This window comes from Aristolochia californica, unplaced genomic scaffold (genome assembly GCF_029961685.1).
Source record: "Aristolochia californica isolate CCGP_79_NKW_82.1479 unplaced genomic scaffold, dmAriCali1.0.hap1 SCAF_6, whole genome shotgun sequence".
Taxonomy (NCBI): domain Eukaryota; kingdom Viridiplantae; phylum Streptophyta; class Magnoliopsida; order Piperales; family Aristolochiaceae; genus Aristolochia; species Aristolochia californica.
The window spans coordinates 44,539,907-44,558,998 of record NW_027182257.1 but is presented as its reverse complement, the minus strand read 5'-3'; the positions used below and the strand labels follow the sequence as shown (position 1 = coordinate 44,558,998).

At 37.3% G+C, this 19,092-nt stretch overlaps 1 protein-coding gene across 1 annotated transcript; it reads left to right on the top strand.

Moving 5' to 3' along the window:
- Positions 1-102: 102 nt before the first annotated feature.
- On the top strand, positions 103-19,012 carry LOC137933981 (probable polyribonucleotide nucleotidyltransferase 1, chloroplastic). Its single transcript, XM_068778141.1, has 25 exons — positions 103-411; positions 755-823; positions 1,257-1,363; positions 1,450-1,492; positions 2,518-2,601; positions 3,399-3,463; positions 3,578-3,734; positions 4,398-4,454; positions 6,824-6,937; positions 7,190-7,456; positions 8,290-8,364; positions 9,571-9,684; positions 9,822-9,914; positions 13,847-14,025; positions 14,286-14,469; positions 14,561-14,608; positions 14,783-14,855; positions 15,091-15,164; positions 15,303-15,410; positions 15,496-15,590; positions 15,668-15,731; positions 15,978-16,031; positions 16,718-16,759; positions 17,712-18,192; positions 18,629-19,012. Exons 1-24 carry the CDS (start codon positions 142-144, stop codon positions 18,087-18,089), a joined length of 2,814 nt encoding a protein of 937 aa, XP_068634242.1. The 5' UTR covers positions 103-141; the 3' UTR covers positions 18,090-18,192; positions 18,629-19,012.
- The last annotated feature ends 80 nt before the right edge of the window (positions 19,013-19,092 follow it).

Sequence of the window (19,092 nt, the reverse complement as noted above, 5' to 3'; positions counted from 1 at the left end):
CCCGGGCGCCAAACTGCACTTCATGTTCTCCCATTTCAATCGCCGCGCTTTTCTTGTCTCAAATTCTCTTGTCCGCAGTTAATAGCGAGGAACGGATAAAGTCCCAGAGCTCGCCTTCGGCTTCAGTCTGTAGAGCCAAAAATGCTTGCGAACCCTCGTTTTCATGGCGGACCTTCTCCCGCTCCTTTACCTATGCGTCAGCTCTGCTCTGGAAGCTTCTTATTCTCCTTCTGCGGCTTGTCTGGATATTCTCGGCGGCCTTATTTTCCTTCGATTTCTGCCTTTCCGTGCGTGAGGACGAGGAAGTTTGGTGTAAGAGGTTCGGCGGAGTCTAACGAAGCGGAGACGAGCTGCACTTTGGACGGAGTGCTGGAACCGTATTCGGTTAAGATTCCTGTTGGTGACAGACACGTACGTTTCGTTTTCTGTCTGAATTGCGATGGTTTTTTCGGCTCTTAAGCTGTTAGAGTTGTCATTCGAGAAGTATGATTGCAATCTGACCAATGTTAACGGAGAATTTTCAGTGAAGCTTTTTCTAACTTGAATTTTCGTCAGTGCTCGTCGTGGTAGGGAAATGAAATACCGAGAGTATGATAGTGGTTATTTAGCTACGGAGAACTGAAAAATAGAATACGGCTACGCTTGTCATACGAGTCCGGTTTTTTTATGATTAATTGATGATGATTGGTTTGCTGAATGACAACTTTGCCTTACTCCTCGTTATTGATTTAGCTCCTATGATTCACGGTTGCAGATTTTGGTTGAGACGGGTCATATAGGAAGACAAGCTAGTGGTGCTGTTACTGTAACAGACGGGGAAACGGTACGTCTTGAACGATGTTATAACTTCATTGAAACCTCACCATACTGGATATGGATGAACTTTAAGACCATAGCGCAGTATTGAATCTCACGATAATCGTAAAGTTCAGTGGTGTGTATATGTATCTAGTGAAGCTCATGGAGGTGAGACTTTGACATTATTTAAAAACTATGCCAGTGGAACGCCTGATTATTCAATGAATTGGTGATGAAAGCTTTTATTGTTCTGAGCCTTCAAAGATATGAGATGAAGGTGTGAGAGGAAGGCAGAGACACAAATTCTTGTTTTATGATTGGAAACTCTTTTTCAAGAATTATTTGAAAAATAAATTTCTGTTATTTACTAGTATGTAGGTACAAGTGAAGAAATGAAGCTCAAATATAGATTGCTTTCACTCTAGCTCGTAAATCTCTTCTTCTGTTGTTTTTGGTAGATTGTCTACACATCTGTTTGTTTGGCTGATCTTCCAAGTGAGCCTTCTGATTTTTTCCCTCTCTCAGTAAATTATCAAGAGCGCTTTTCAGCTGCCGGACGGACAAGGTATGTTTTATTGCATATTTAATTTAGTCTCACCAATAATGAAAGCTCTTTTTCTTCAATCTGATTTTGACATTTCATCATTTCAGTGGTGGATTCTTCAAGCGTGAAGGAAGAGCTAAAGATCATGAGGTATGTGCATCTACAGTTTGCTAATCCAAAAACTTTGTTCTTCAGCAGTTCTCTAGAAAGTTCTTTGCTTGAATTGTAAATGGTTTTCAACTGCTTTTCTAAGTTTTTTATTCTTGGTGTTCTTGTATGTTCCCCTGTATATGCAGTTGCTTTTAAAAAATGCCAATGTGCATGGAACTTCAAGACACTTGCATTTTCAGAATTTTTTTTCTTCTGGAACTCAGGCTTCTTACTCCATCAAAAGAACTTATTTCAAACCTTCAGTTTGCTGGTTCTAATTCCTAGCTTATCAGTGTCTACTTCAGAAAGTTAGTCTGCTTCTGCATTATGGTCCTCTGACTGTGTAGCTGTTAAATTTCAAAACAGCAAAGAAATTGTACATGATATCAGCTAAATAAATGGATATATATACCTGTCTTCCATCAAATACTGGATTAGTTGAATCCCTCTGCATTTAGGACAAATCTCTGAATCTAGCATCTCAGCATAACTAACAACTCTTTTAGGGTCTGTAATTCCAAAAGCTGAAGTTGACTTTTTCATAGAAATCAGCTTCTTATGGAACTTTGTTTCTTTTAACATATTTGATAACATTACTATCTCTAGTGGATATACCGGTTAGGCATGTATCTAACTATTTTCATGATCTCCAAATAATTTCTCTGATTGTTTTTTGAAAATTCCAAATAATTTATCTAATTCTGCAATCTTGTTATGTTCATCTCAAATTCTAGGATGCACACTGTAAATGGGACACCTTCTTTTACACATGTTATCAGTCTCTATGTGATGCAATTGTTCCAATCCTGTACTCTTTTGGCATTTACAAGTTTCCACTGCACGCAGGGGCATTTTTTTATCTCAAATGTGGAATCATTACTAGATTTGAAGTTTTTTTGTACTGAAAATATAGGACAAGTTTATTATTCCTTCAGGTTTTTAAAACACAAAATTGACAGCATTTTCAAGACTATAATTACTTCATGCCATTTCAGTAAGTTTAAGACATCCTCTGCATCATGTAGGTTCTTATTTGCAGATTGATTGATCGGCCTTTACGTCCTACAATGCTGAAGGGCTTCTACCATGAAACACAAATTCTGTCTTGGGTATGGGGCACTTTATTTTTAACTTTCAGTACTAGATAGTTGCACTAATGATTTTAGCATTTCATAAATCTTTGGCTACAATTTGGTAATAGTTGTCCAATATTTCAGTAGCGCAATTCTACCTGGCCCTTATGTTTGACTTGAAGGTGTGCCTTGCATAACTGTGCCACGAGAGAAGAACCCTATGATGTTCTAAGGTTTAAGCTACATCAGCTTTTGGATGTGGGAGAGGTAGCCTCTTGTTTGGTGGTCGAGCCAGCATTTTTGGCAGCATGAGGAGGGTGTCAGTGGCTTGTCCTTCTCATGTATTCATGTTTTTTTCTGCAACTGTTTTTTAATTAGCTTGTTTAAGTTCGGCATCAGTGAAAGAGAATAACGGTTCTGTATTTCTATATTTTTTAAAAATGGATTTGTATCTTTAGATAAAATCTCATGTTTGCAGTCTTAGTTCTTTGGATTTCCACCTTCTTGAGTATACCATAGTCACTGCTCTTGAGGTACATGTAATGTATGAAGCTGTCTGAGTAAAGGACCTCAGTTTCTTTTGATGCAGAAATGTATCAGGGAGTGTTTATTCATTGCGTACGACATAGGTTGGCTTGAAGCATCGGAATTTTGATAATGTCATGTGTATAAATAAGCTACTTAGATGCTCGAAGTTGTATACGTCTCTGCACCACTAGTGTTTAAAACTAGTCCAATTCTGAAAGTCGTTACATTCTCTTCTCCTCAGAGTACTGAAATATTCGTGCCAATGCTTCTCCATTCTTCTATTCTGATTAGTTTGTGCTGATTAGGTTTTGAGTTATGATGGTTTGCATCCCCCCGACTCTTTGGCAGTCACAGCAGCCGGGATAGCAGTGTAAGTGCACTAAACTTGAGGGGTCTTGTGCTTTGTATAATTTTTAGCTTTGCCTGTTCCAGTGTGAAGATTCTCACTTAAATCTTGGAATTTGAAACCACATAAATAATGCAGAGCTCTTTCAGAAGTACCAAACTCCAAAGCAATTGCGGGTGTTCGAATTGGACTGGTTAATAATAAGTTTATTGTCAATCCAACTACTAAGGAGATGCAAGAGTCAGAGTTGGACTTGCTACTTGCTGGGACAGATTCTGCCATTCTGATGATAGAGGTTCCTTCCTGATTTTTTGTTTACTCTTAATATAATGCATTTTTTGTACAGTAATGTGCCTTCTTTGGCTGGTTATCCATTTTGTAAATCTTGGTCAGTAACAAGGAAGATTTAAAAGCATGAACTTCAAGCCCAAGAGTCTTGGTGCCTGCTGATAGAAATCGAGTGGGACAATTTGGATTGACAATCATGTCATAATTGTATTGTAAGAAGCTGGAGATCCCTGCTTTGTCAGTAAAAAATAAGTACCCAGTAGACACCTTGGTAGACCCATCAGACATTGTGACTCATGTTGGGGTGGAATTGGCTGGAAAAAAAGGCATATGTCATTGTGCCCTTTCGCTTATGCTCACTTAGTCCTTTTCAGTTTTTTACAAGAATTATATTGTCTTTACTACCTACATCTATCTATGTTACTTCTTAATACTGGTTGAAGCATGAGTAAGGTTCAAGTCACATCTGACGTAGTGATGGAGGCATTTGAGTCTTTTTCCTTGGAAGGTGGCCTCAGTGCTGGTACCCTAGGTTCATTGCCACTCCAACCCAAAAAATTGTAGTAGGAACGAATGTATGTTATTATGAGTCATGAATGAGTCCATTGTAGAATGAATGTGATTGTCCCAGGGTTATTATGCTGATGTTGGTCACCTCTTAATTTTGAAGGGCTACTGCAATTTTCTTCCAGAGGAGAAGTTACTGGAAGCGGTGGAGGTTGGCCAGGTATTTTTAATGAGAGTTTGCTTCAGCAGTGGCTGGTTTATTGTTACTAAGAGTAATTTTATTTATTTATTTTATCATTGTTAAATTGGAGCGGTTCCCTCTGAAATATCTAGCTATGTTACGAAACATCTTCCTATCTGGTGAGTGTAGGAACTTTTCAAGCCCACACAATGTGAAACTATTCTTCTATGCACAATAGTTCTCACTCTTAGACAACTAACCTGAGACATGGAATGCATGTGCACCTTCGAATAGTGGACTTTTTCATCCACCAACTCTTCACATTGTGTGCAGGCCTAAACTTGACAACTTGACTCATGACATGGAAAACATATACACGAGGACTATAGAGAACAACACAAAGGCTACACAGAGCACAAACACATGCTTTGGTTGGTTATGATGCTGTGTTAAAAGTTAGGGTGTTTCATCCTAAAACGACTTTAACCAAATCTAAAATGTTCTTCTTATTAAATAAAATGACTAGACATGGAGCACATATACTACTATAGATGGCGAGTTTCTTTACCTACCAACAATCATATAAACAAGCAGTTCATGTAAGATATCAATTGTTCAAACAACCGGTTAGGTATTTGTTTCAGTTTTGAGCACCATTGGCACAGTTTCTGGGTGTCTTTTAATTTTGCACAGTTTCTTTCATCATATAACCAAGCTGTTAAGAAATCAACAACTCAGCAGGGATATTTGCCTTAAGTTAGTTGTCGGATGGCAAGTTGTATTCACCACATAGTTATTGAGTTTCTTAGATCCATATTATGCATTCTATTGGATTGTTGAATGAGTTTAACTGATGGAAAAGAAACTGCAAGAGGAGGCTATATCTTGATAGGTCCCTTTTTCTATTTACAACTGGTGAAAGGACACTTACCTATATGTGTGAGATAACTGAAAGGGTATCTTTTTTTTATGTTTTATTTTTTTCTTTTTTAATGTGAATCATGGATAGTTTCTACTGATAATGTAAATAAAAAGGGCCGCTTACCTTCTTACAAAAAGACGGTTTTTATTTTGAACTGATGGAAAATCAATTAATTATGCATCATAACTAGAATGAAAGGAGAGCACAAAGCTCGAAAGCCCTCATGGCCTAAGGGTAAAGATACCCCTTCAACAATACATGGCTTTGAAACACCTCCCTTAGTAAGTCATTTAAAATGTGATTAGCCTCCCTAGGAATATGTCTCTACACCTGTAAAGAATTAAAAATATGAAGAATTTCATCATGAAATTGCAGAAGCTGCCAAGGTGGTTGAACCTTCCCTAATAACTTGTTTTCGAAAAGGTCCCAAATAACTACATATAACAATGAATGGATCTCCGTCTACTACCATGGGGCTGTTAAAATGACAAGTTTAGATCTTAATTCCAGCAAGAATTGCCCTTATCACTGCTACAAATGACTCCTGGCAACCTATGAGGCCTGAAAAAACGTGCCTCATTACACTTGTATGATCATTAATGACACCACCTATCCTTGCAAGACCGGGATTGCCAAGGGAACTTCAATCAAAATTTAGTTTCAGACAACCAATTGGAGGAGGTTTCCGACTCGCTGTAGGGTGTGACAAAAGGAGGAAAATGCAAAGACAGAGGACAGGAATGTGGCCACCAATAACCTTTGTTGGATAAGGTTGGTGTTTGCTGATCTTAGTGCAAGTATCCAAGAAGGAATTTTGTGTCCTGGACTTCCTTAAAGAGGTCACGCATAACTAGGAAGTAGCTTGTGTCCAATTGCTGGTCGCCTTGAAATGATATTGCTTTCAAGGTAACTGGGGCACAAAAGGTAGCTTGAGCTTTTAGAAGATGGTTCTGAGTTCTGTTTTAATGGGATTGATGCCAAGGGAGACTTCATCTTTGATAGTCTGCATTATGTTGCAGCAAAGAGTCACTTGAAACTGCCACTAAAAACGAATTTTGTCATGGGGTTCATTTTTAATTTGATTTTAATTTATTTAAATTATGGATGAATTAATTTATTATCTATTTCCTTGGCTGACTCTTTGGCCAAGTAAGGGGTCTCCCTCGATCAGCCAATTCCTTGGCTGACGTTTTGGTAAAGTAAGGGGTCTCATTCCAATCTCTCGTTGTTACGGGAGTTTCTCTTGCGTAGCCCCTTGTAATTTGTTTCTTTGGTTTCTTACCTTGAATAAAATTCACATTAAAAAAAATATTATCTCTTTCTCCGCATGTTAAAACAATAGCTTAGTTGTGTGGAATTTAATGTCAGTTGTGCTTTTCTGCAAATGGTACGTGTTTGATACCCGTTCCCTTATTCTTTATGTTGTGAAAAGCCAGATTCTATTTTATTCTATTTAAATTTATTCTATCCCCTGTTCCAATTCCAGGCTGCAGTACGCGCAATTTGCAATGAAGTGGAGGCCTTGGTCAAGAAGTGTGGGAAGGCAAAAATGTTTGATGCTATCAAATTACCTCCTCCTGAGCTCTATAGGCATGTTGAAGTATGGTTTGAATCACTCCTTTATGTGAAAGCCAATTTCTCAAATTTAAATGATAAATTCACCTAATTTTTTTTTATCATAGTTGCTTTCACATTTTCAATCTAGATGTTATACTAAAACTTTCTAATACCTGCTAGAACAATGTCATTGTACTCTACTAGTTTTACTTGTATTCCATAAATTAGTTGCACTGAACATATCTTCTATCGTCAGACAGATGATAGTAATTGATTCTTAAATCTGTTCACACAGGAAATTGCTGGTAATGAATTGGTGAAGGTACTACAGATAAGAAAGAAAATACCTAGAAGAAAGGCTCTCTCTGCACTGGAAGAGAAAGTTTTAACTATTCTTTCTGAAATTGGATACATCACAATGGAGGAACCTTTTGTGAACCCAACTGACTTGGCACAAGATATATGTGAGGATGAAGACGAAGACGAGGTAGTGGTTGTGGATGGTGAAGTAGATGAAGGTGATGTACACATAAAGCCAGTATCACGCAAGTCTACCCCACTGGTATGCTGGTTCTGCTGGAGTACGGGTTCTCCTAAATGTCTGTCATACTTAGTGCTTCCACTCTTATATTTATGTTTGTTGAAATTGATATTTGTTGCTTTGTATAGAAGTCAACAGTGTCAGGAATTTTTTTCCAGATGATAGAACAGAATAGAGGGGGATTCATGTAGCTGATGCCTATACCTAACTAAAATACTTTAACGACTTTCTTTTGACTGCTATGAATGATACTATAACTAAAATATAGAGACTTTTCAAGCTACAATTCAATTTTTTATGGTGCCTTTTGCAAATAAGAATATGACTGTTTTATTTTGGAATTTGTTCTTTGGCCAGCCATAGAGTATGTCTAATTTTATTTTGCTTACCTTCAAGAAAATTACAAGAAAAACAGGATCTCGATGGCACATGTCCTTCTTCTGAAGCAAATATGGATGTCCCTACTCATGAATGCTCAGAAATGATTTCAAATAATCACTTCCGATGATCCATCGATAGATACCATCTTCTTCCTTGAATAGGTGTTTGTAAGTTACCTTAGTTTATTCTTCCCTCATCACATGGTTAGCCTCTGTACTTGATTTTGATGAATCAGTTTATTATTTGTCTTTATATGCGTAAAAAATGAGAAATGAATTTTATTTTTTAGCTATTTATTGAAAATAAAAAAGGCCAATATGCTTTAATTTATGTTTATGTGTTCTTGAAATTTTATTTGTATTTCTTTTGTCCTTGGCTTCTTTTTTTAATAAAATTGCTCACGTTCTTCTTCTTCACAAAAGAAATTGTATGTTTGTGAAGATAAATTATATACTAATTATATCTTAATGCAGTTATTTTCCGAGGTAGATGTGAAGCTGGTTTTCAAGGAGGTCACATCCAAAATTTTGAGAAAACGGATTGTGGAGGTATAAATTGTCATATTTGTTGTTGGTAGGCCAGAGTAACAAATTGGCCAATTGTTTTTTCTATTTCAGGCATACTTCTTTTCTTTGACTTGAACGCTGAAACTTTATCACTGTTTTTATCTAACTCGAATTGATCTTTTGTTCTTTTTAAAAAAATGATTAGAACTAAAACCTGCAATTCTTCAACCCCTCAATCTAAGTAACTTGCTGCTGCCTTTAAAGCTGGCTTTAGTTAGTTCTCTCTCTCTCTCTCTCTCTCTCTCTCTCTCTCTCTCTCTCTCTCTTTGTTATATATATTATTTATGTCTATGTTTTCTGTTTTTTTTTTTTTTTTTTTTTGGCTTGACGCTCCATACCTTGTAGTGTCCCTTGCCTTCCTTTGTTTTTTGGAAGAAATTCCTATGGATTAGCATCCTTGAGGTGCTGCCCACCTGCCAAGGTCTATTATCTGGCGGAACTGGAAAGAGATTCTCTCCTACTGTGAGGCCTCTCCCCAAGTTTACCCCCTGGTTCCCCCCTCCCAGAGGGTGACTCAAATTAAACTATGATGACAGTTCCCAAGGAAATCCAGGGCCTGCCAGAATCCATGGTGCAGTCCGGAATTATGATGGCTTAGTCCTCCTTTCCTACTTGTGACCAGTGGCTCTTGGCAGCTCCCTTGATACCAAATTTATGGTCTTATTGGAAGGTGTTCTGCTTGATTTTCAGAAATTCTCCTTCCCAGTCATCATTGAAGGTGACTCTGCTATCATTCTCTCACAGTTTATAAAGAAAAAAGACCCTCCTTGGAAGCTTTGGCATGTGCTTGATGAAGTCTCTTATTTCTGTTCTGATAAATCCATTCTTTGGTAGCATACCCGCTGATCTGGCAACTCCTTTGTCGAGCAGCTTGTTGAACAGGTTGTCTCCCATCAACACCTTGTTGTTGGAACTCTTTCCCCTTGTAATTGTTGGGTTTTGCCCCCCTTTGTATTTTACCTTTTTGCCTCAGTAAAAAAAGGTCCTCACTATTTCAAAATAATAATAATTGTAAGCTAAAATCCTTAGTTTGGTTGAACAAATTTTTTATAGTTATAGAATTTTCCCCTTTGGTTTGCTCTTTATCTTCAATGTATTTAATAGTTTGCTTAATTAAACAATCCTGATGGTTGCAAATCCTTTACTTGATGATAAGAATTAATGTCTCAATTCCCATGCCTATCACAGGGTGGAAAAAGAAGTGATGGGAGGAGCCCATCTGATGTACGTATTATCAACTCAAGATGTGGATTACTTCCAAGAGCTCATGGAAGTGCACTTTTCACACGAGGGGAAACTCAGGTATGGTGAGTTTGTAGTTGCTATTGTTATCATCATCATCGAGTTGCTGTTTCCAGTGTTATTGTTATCGTGTGAAAATATCATGCATGTTAGCAACTGATGTTTCATTTGGTGATGGGCAAATTCTTTTCTTTTAGTCTCTTGCAGTGGTTACACTTGGAGATAAAACAATGGCACAGAGAATAGATAACGTTGTGGATGAAGATGAACTGAAGAACTTCTATCTTCAGGTCTATTTCTGAACGTTAACTAAAAGCATGTTTTTCTACATCAACATGTTGTGTTGACAGCATGACATTTTACCAACAATTAACCCTTCGGAAATGGGATTGAATGTTTTGGACTTGTTTATGAACAGCTCTATCCTTATCCTAACTCTATTCAGATAAGGCATATGTAGGCTTCTCCAACTCTGTTCTGCTCGATCCATCTAAAATTGTTGATGAGTTAGCCTTCTTCAAAGTATTTTCATACTACTTTCATCCATGTCTTTTTCAGCCTTCTTATATTTCTCTCTCAACTAAGTACCCTTTATCAACAAAAAATATTTCTTCTCAACAAGTAACAACTGGACATTCCTCTCTGGTGCCCTATTAGTATTCTGGACATGCCTGAACTATCTTATTTCAAGTTTTTTTATTTCTTCATCTTTCTGTGCCACTGCTAAGTGTCCTCTAACACTTTAATTTCAATTCTGTCTTTTCTTGTTCTTCCACTCACTCATATAAATATTTTCTTCTCTATCACAATCATATCTGTAAACGTTGCTGTTTTCTTACCAATATTGGAAGTCATGGTCATTAATCAACTTGCAATTCTTTTACCTTTATTTTGGCTTAAAACCTCCTTTGGGAGAGCAATCCACATATGGAAGGAGCATCTAGGAACACCTGGACTTATTGGTTGGAATTTAAAAAAAGAAGAAGAAGGTAATCTAGGTATTATCTCATGCTAAAGGAATCAGTATGACTAGGCTTTGAGTTTTTTGAGATAAGTGCTCCGGCCCTCTCCATATCGAAGGTGGTCATTGGTTGGTGCGAGCGTGCATCCCCTCCCCCGTGGCGTCATTGGGACATTTTTGGGAGATTATTGAAATTTGTTCATTATTATCTTGTATTTGGTCTCACATTCCGAGATCCGCAAATTCGGAAGCCGATGTGCTTGCTAAAAACGGAGCTACCCTACAATCCATGGTTGTCAGGGACATCCTTTTGAAAAAAAAAAAAGGAATCAGTATGACTTGTCCTTAATGATAGCTGAATAGGAGAGAACTGCGAGTACTGTAAAAAGTTAGTGTTTCTGTCACTGTCACAAGCAAACTTTCAAGGGCATCTGCCACCTGATTACCTTTTCTATAAATATGTAAAATCTTGTACCCTTGAAGATTTTTTTTTTTTTTTTTTTTTTTGGGACCCAAAAGCAGTGCTACAAGTACTACAAGATGGTACATTGCTCTTATTTTCCTTGTTAACATGATGAAGCTACTGTGAGATTAAGAGGCTTTGGCTCTATAAGAAAATGGCAGTCATCAAAGACGTTCTCCAAAGTAACAAGGTTAGGGTGCCATTATTACATTAATCAAAATTGGTAAATCCAGCCCCAAGTACATTTAAAGCCCTGTAGCATAAAGCCAATCCAGACTGGAATGAACTCCAGAGGTGCATCTGACAGAATTTTAATAATCTGGGATGCAGATCTAGTCGAGTGCCTTGATTTCCAAGTTGAAGAATATTCTGTGGCCATCAAAGCTAGGCTAAGGGTAACAAAAACAATTGGATTCCTCGCTTCCATCTACGGGCCTTGTTCATCGGCACAGATGAGGGAGATGTGGGAGGAACTCAGTTGGTTGATGGCCAGATGGGATACTCCATAGCTATTATGAAGGGATTATAATGTTATTCGATATGCGCACAAGAGGTCTAGTAACAGTGGCAGGCTTACAAATGATATGAGGGATTTCTCTCAATTCATAGAGAACCAAAAGCTCTCTGAGCTGCCAATGTCAGGGGATGCATATACATGGACAAACAGGCGAAGGTGATCAGTGCTGCCTAAACTTGAGAGAGTTTTACTGAATCAGGATTTGATTCATATTCATTCAAGTGCTACAGTTCGAATATTGCCTAGGCCCATGTCAGACATGCTCTAATCCTTCTAGAATGTCTGCTTGACAGTTGGGGACCACCTCCGTTCTGGTTCAACTCAGTTTGGTTTCATGAAAAGACTTCCATCCTCTATTAAAGCAATGGTGGGTGGAAATTAACCCAGCAAACTGTCCAGTTGGAAACAGGCTAATGGCGAAACTTAAGATGTTGAAGGGAAAGATTAAGGCTTGGTGAAAATCCAATTTCAGCAAGTTGCCTGAGAAACAAGCTAGTCTTCTTGCTGACAACCAGCAACTAGACCAAGATGAAGAAGTTTCTGAGAGCGAACTCATGTCAAGGGATGCTCAAAGAGAAGAGTATGAAAACTCATTATTTCAAGAAGATTGTAATGGACGCAAAGGGCAAGATTCACTTTGCTAAGGAAAGCCGATGCAAACACAAAGTTCTTCCACACTGAGGCATCAGCTCATGGGAGGAGAAACAAAATTGCCCTACTTCATCTAATAAAGAGTGTATTACCAAGGAATTTATTGATTTCTTTACCAATCTCTGTCAAGAAGAATCTCATGAGAGATGGCTACCCAAGAACTTGCCTTGCAAAGGAATTATTGGTGAACAAGCAGTGGCATTGGAGAAATCCTTTACAATGGAGGAAATAGAAGAAGCTCTGAAGTCAATGCCAATGGACAAGGCCCTGGGCCCAAACGGATACAGCACTGAATTTTATAAAAAAGGAAACAGACATCAAGGAGTTGTTTGATGATTTTCATCAGAAGTATGGGAACCTCTTTTATTGGGCTTACTGCCGAAGAAGGAAGAGGCTGAAACTCACTGGGATTACAGGCTGATAAGCTTGCTGTCCAGCTTCTATAAGCTATTAGCTAAGGTGCTTGCAAGGAGAATAAAAAGGTTACTTCCTCTAATCATAAGTGAGTTCCAAAGTGCATTTTGTGGAAGGCAAATCCTTGACTCAGCCTTCATCACTTATGAAATAATGGACATGTACAAGAAATCAAGGAAAGAGGGGACCATCATTAAGTTTGACACGGAACCTTCTATCGAGTAAATTGGCAATTTTTGGATTATTTATGCTAAGGAAAATGGGGTTGGGTTAGAAATGGAGAAAGTGGATCCAATCTTGTGTGTCATCATCCTCTTTCTCCTTTCTACTAAACATAATAGTCAAAAGGATGCTTCTCAACTTCCCGAGGTCTGAAGCAAGGGGACCCTCTATCCCCCCTCCTATTTAATATTTTAAGCGAAGCGATTAATTCTCTGTTTCATGTGGCTCAAAACAAAAAGGGTTGATGGCTGGTTTTGTTTTCAACGGATCAGATTTGAAAGTCCCACTGCTCCAATTCGCGGATAGTACAACTTGTACTTGCTAGAACTCCACGAACCAAGTGCTAAACATCAAGTTGCTACTGATTATTGTTGAAAAAAGTATCGGGTCGACAGATAAATTGGGCCAAATCAGGTATATTGGGATTAAATGTGATTGATGAAAGAGTGAAAAGGTTGGCTAAGAACTGGGATGCAATTGTTGAATTTCTGGAAAAGAGAAATACTTCACTAACTTGTTGTAATTTGAGAACAATGAACTTTTATTTATAATAGAGGAAATAAGTAGAATCCAATTCGTAAACTATCTTTGTTCCAGTTACACCCAAAATTAAATACTAAAAGATTTATTAGTTAGTCCTATTGCTGAATCATTAGCCAAAGGGTTTCTTGTTCATTTCATAAGAGCAAGAGCATATTAAATTACGTCAGATAGGGTTTTGAACTCTGCACAAATATGTGAAATATTATAATAGATATAGAGCACTCGAAAAAAAAAAGCCTGGTGGAGAACATTCATACCCCTCCTCAAGGACTATCCATCCCTCATTCTGCTCTATAAGTTGTAAGTTTGTAAAGATTCTGATCATGGTGGAGTCTAGTGTAGTTAAATGTGAATTACAGTTCTATTTGATGTTCCATATGGGGCCCATGTTTGTATTTTATAGTCATCAAATAATCTATAGATTCTAAGCAATTTCATTTTTTTTCTTTAGTACTCCTTTCCACCTTCTTGTGTTGGAGAAGTCGGACGTGTAGGAGCACCTAGTAGAAGAGAAATTGGTCATGGAATGCTTGCAGAAAGAGCACTTGAATCTATTTTGCCTTCTGAAGAGGATTTTCCTTACACTATACGTGTTGAGAGTACAATTACTGAAAGCAATGGATCCTCAAGGTAATTTTATTCATATTTGTTTGGAGACATTATACAAGGCACACTCTGTATGAACTTTATGCAAAAACAGTGAAAAAATTAGTATATGAGATACTCATTTTAGCAAAGACAAGAAATTGGGCATGGCAAATAGTTTTCGATTTCAAAGATGTGCCAAATTTTAGATGGTCCTTTTTTGTCTGCTTTCTCTAACACACTTGATGATCCATCTTTATTTATTGGTTTTTTAGCTTCTGAAATATTAATTACTTGATTTGCAGTATGGCATCTGTTTGTGGAGGTTGCTTGGCCCTGCTTGATGCTGGTGTTCCCATAAAAGGTTCTATTGCCGGAATTGCAATGGGGATGGTCTTGGACACACAAGAATTTGGTGGAGATGGAACCCCACTTATTCTTTCTGACATTACTGGTTCAGAAGATGCTTCTGGAGATATGGATTTTAAGGTTCGACTGTCAGAAATTTCTTTTGGATCTCTTAGCTCTATGAAAAGTTCACGGTCGTTGTCCTGAAACTGGTATGTATTTTTTATTGCAGGTCGCTGGAGATGAAAGAGGTGTAACGGCTTTTCAGATGGATATAAAGGTCTAGCAACACACACTACCTATCCTTAAGATACTAAAGTCTGACTAAAGTTAGAGATAATTGAGTATAGATGTCATTTTTGTTATAGTTATTTTTCTGTAAGTTTAGGTCTTTTGTTTGTTATGTAGCTTGATTTCTTTAACTTTATTGCTGATATCTACCTACTTGCAATAGGTTGGAGGAATCACCCTACCCGTTATGAAAAAAGCACTTCTACAAGCGAAAGATGGCCGAATGCACATACTTGGTATGTTTGGTATTTCCATGACATTATTCAGCATGATATTTAACATCTTGATGGTCATTGAAGTGAATTACATTGTTTAATTTAAAAACATGATAGTCACTGAAAAGTGGTGAGGATTCTGGGAATAACTTGACAGGGAATTTATTTTGCTCCATCAAATTTTTTCCTTTTACATGTTTAATCGTGTAGATAGTTGATGTGTCTTGAGGTGATTAACTTAACATTTTAACCTCAGCTGAGATGTTGAAGTGCTCACCTCCTCCATCAAAGAAACTCTCCAAATATGCTCCTTTGATTCTTGTTATGAAGGTTTGAGTTTGCAACATCCTTTTCTTTGCTATGTTATTTTCTAGATAGGATGTTGTCAATTTCATATGGAATGTCATTTTTCATGGTGAAGATCTTCTTCATGTGTTACTATGCTCTTCATTCCATTTGGCTATGCAGGTTAAACCAGAGAAAATAAATCTGGTGATTGGCACTGGAGGAAAGAAAGTCAAAAGTATTATTGAGGAGACAGGAGTAGATGCTATAGATACTCAAGACGATGGCATTGTAAGAACTTATTTTAGGAACTACTGCTGTTATACACTTTGATTATGGTCATTATTGCAACTTCTTGCGGGTTTTACATTGGCAGATTAAAATTACCGCAAAAGACTTAACAAGCTTGGAGAAGTCTAAAGCTATAATTTCCAATCTGACAATGGTTCCAACCGTTGGCGATGTGTACAGGTTTGATATCACTGTTGTGTAGCATTCTCAGACTTGCTTTGATAAATTATCTGATTCTGTGGTATTTTATGAAATAGGAATTGTGAAATCAAGTCAATTGCTCCGTATGGAGTTTTTGTTGAAATTGCTCCAGGACGTGAGGTAACTATTTCAATTCCTTAATGATAGTGACAAACAAAAAGCTTCTTATTTGTGGACAAATAGTAATACAGCCTCAATACTAATCCAAAGCTAGTTAAGGTAGGAGAAAATAGTATGTGGATCACACAGTAAGTACTCTATTCCAAGATATATATATGCTCTCTCTCTCTCTCTCTCTAACACACACACACACACACAAACAGAGCAAAGTTCTAACAATTCCTGACACAGTTTTTATCTTCTCAGGGTCTCTGCCATATTAGTGAGCTAAGTTCAAATTGGTTGGCTAAAGCAGAAGATGTAAGCATATGTTTTGACTTGCTCAGTAATCATTGTCCTTGACAGTGAGAAAGAAGAAAAAAAAAAGCATTGATATGAGTTGATTTTATTTTTGAGATATTATATTACCATTTAATTGGGTGGATGTTGCCGCAGAGCAGTGCGGATAAAAAATGTTTGGGAATACAAGGATGAAAGAAGAACTAGCATCCTCCCAGATGTTGACTTCATTCAAATAACAAAATTTACTAGTTAGTGTAGTGGAATATGCAATTTCCACAAGAAATTTTTATCCTAGGAAGAAAAATTATAGATCATGAGATTAACTACTAGACTTAATTCACTTTATATTTAAAACCTAGCTAAATCAGCTTTGCTTAGTGAAGAACTTCTACTTGTGAATTTACAAATGTGGAGTAAAGCATACGTATATACACGTGAGCACATATGCATGCACGTGTGCAGCATGTATGCATGTTCGTTTGTTGGTACTTGTGAGTGGATATGCATGTGTCACATGTGTCTATAGCATTGGCTAACACATGTGACTTGCACATACACAGCAAGAACTACTGAAGTGCAGCCTGAATTAACTAATATACTTGTAAGGGTTGATTTAGCTTTTCTTGTTACACAACTATTCCTCGAGTGTCTGAGGTTGGTCATAGGTCATCTGTGATAACTTACTGCTCTTAATCCATATGTAGGTGGTTAAAGTTGGAGACCGCTTGGATGTCAAACTAATTGAGGTTAGTAAATTCTTCTTTGGTTTTACACTTTTTTTTTAAACTTTTTTGAAGGTTAAACCCTTACCCTAGTGAGATGCAAACCTGAGACCTCACACTAGAAATCTCCCAAATAGCCATAATGCTAAAGGCCCAACCTGTTTTACACAGTAATGCTTTGTGGATGTAGATGATCTGAAATTTCATAGTGTTCCTTTCTACTTTATTTGGCATTGAAAAGAGTTATGCATATTAGAAATCAGACTCCAATATTCTCTGCTTCTTTCTGGACCAATTTTTCTTCACTTGCAAGAGATAATGCTCAGTATAACACATATTTGGATCAACTGAAAGTTAATCTTGTCTATCTATTAGTGTGCAAAATATAAGAATTGCTTATCAATGAGAAAAGCTTCCTTGAAATGTAAGATATCTTCACATATTGTTACACTAGAGTAACTGTGACTATTTCTTATACAAGGTTTCTTGATGGTGCCCACAGTAAATGTATGGGCTTCATGGGATTATCTGAAACATAATCTTGTAAACTATAATATCGCTGTTGTAAGAGTTCTTTAATCTTTTTTCATTTTATAGTTAAGAGTTAACTTAAAGAATCTAAAGGTGGGATTATGTAGGTTATATATACATATATATGTGTGTGTGTGTGTGTGTGTGTGTGAGAGAGAGAGAGAGAGAGAGAGAGATATTTCAGAGCATCTAACAATTATCAGGATACAGGATTTTTGTATATAAAAAAAATTTATTTCTCTTAGAACTCCTAATCAGATTAGTAAAAGACAAGGTTAAATTTGGTGTTTGACATTTGTGCAAGGGTGTAATTGTTCAGGCATCCCCACTGTACTTTATTTGGAGTAGAAAAAAAACTAATCTGGCTTGCCATGTATTTGTGGTTTGTTAATTCGGATGATTTGGTTACAGTTGAGTTATTACTTCAAAACTGATGTATGCGCAGGTAAATGAAAAGGGTCAACTGCGCCTGAGCCACAGGGCACTACTTCCTGATGCGAGTCCCCAGGAGAAAACAAGTGGCAAGCAGCAAGTAAGCGGGCATTCAAAGGAAAATATGACCCCCAAGAGCAACTCTAATAAAGTTACGACTGAAAAAGTAATGGAAGTCACAGTCACAGCAGAAGAAACAAATCCAGCACCAGATAGTATCCCTGGCAAAAATCTTTCCCAGGAAAAAGCTACTAAGAGAGCGGTTACCTCTCCAAGAAGTGGGACTTATATTAACAAAGAGAGGCAGAAGAAGAGTACTAGCAAAGAAGTTGCAGAAGTTACTTATGAGCAAGTTGATAATTTAGTAAATGGAGAGGCCAAGGTTGGGTGATGGCAAGTTTCATTGATCGGTTTGTGATTCAAAATTAACACATCTGCCGAGTCAATGGTGGAAGACCTGTTGAAGATACTTATGATGCATAGTGATGAGTCAGGTATGAGACTGAACCATGAAATCCTTTCGCTTGTGCAATTGCCTGAAGGTGACTCGTTTCTCTTTAAATGTTAGAGATGGCAGCCCAAATATTAGTTTGTTATTTATGTAGTGTTTTTTAACGATAGAGCAAAAGTTCATCCGGTTCTGCAGTTCTGGTAAAATATACTTCAACGAATTTTTGGGATCAATTACTTTGGTTGTGTTCTTTTTCAGTATCTCATCTGGACTTAATGGTTAACCTCCCATTTTTCTTAACCAATGCAATTCAACTAATTTCACTTATTTAGTTGTTGTCCAAATGCATGCACATTGACTTCAAAGTAATCCAAATTCCAATTCAGTTTCTGCATATAACTTTGGCGTCCTACGAATTAGACCCTTTTATTTTTGTGGACATAACAAAACATGTATCTAACAGAATCCCCGTACTGCAGGGAACATCGTCTGGCCTTTCGATGATCCTTTACTGCATCTGATGGCCAGATTCGTTGATACATGAAAGGTATAATTTGGCACCCAGAGTCCCCATTCTTCTAATTGTGACTTGCTGCAGGGATGACCAGATTATGATTGCGATGGATTTTGCCTCCTTTCCTGTGGAGACACGTTGGACGATCATCTTTTAATAGATAAAATTTTTAGTCTGTTTCGGAGTTTGCAGGAAAAGAACATTTGACGCTTTTTCAGTGTAGCCATATGCAAGCAAACTGTTAAGGTTCATTGATGGTCGACCTTGGCTTCTGTAGATTGCTAGAGATATCCATATCCCTTTTCTTTAGAAGTTCGATTACAAGTATTTCTTGACATGGTTCACTCTTTAGTTGATAATTTAAAGAAGAAAAATGGTTCATTCTTTCTTACTATCCATTAGGATGTACACTAGGTCCTAGGTCAGTTT

Bases quoted from the DNA above. Each gene is read 5' to 3' on its own strand.
- LOC137933981 (XM_068778141.1), top strand. From the start codon at position 142: ATGCTTGCGAACCCTCGTTTTCATGGCGGACCTTCTCCCGCTCCTTTA. The intron at 1,493-2,517 runs GTATGTGCATCT...TGCATCATGTAG, and splicing joins GAAGAGCTAAAGATCATGAG to GTTCTTATTTGCAGATTGAT. The intron at 9,685-9,821 runs GTATGGTGAGTT...CTTTTCTTTTAG, and splicing joins TCACACGAGGGGAAACTCAG to TCTCTTGCAGTGGTTACACT.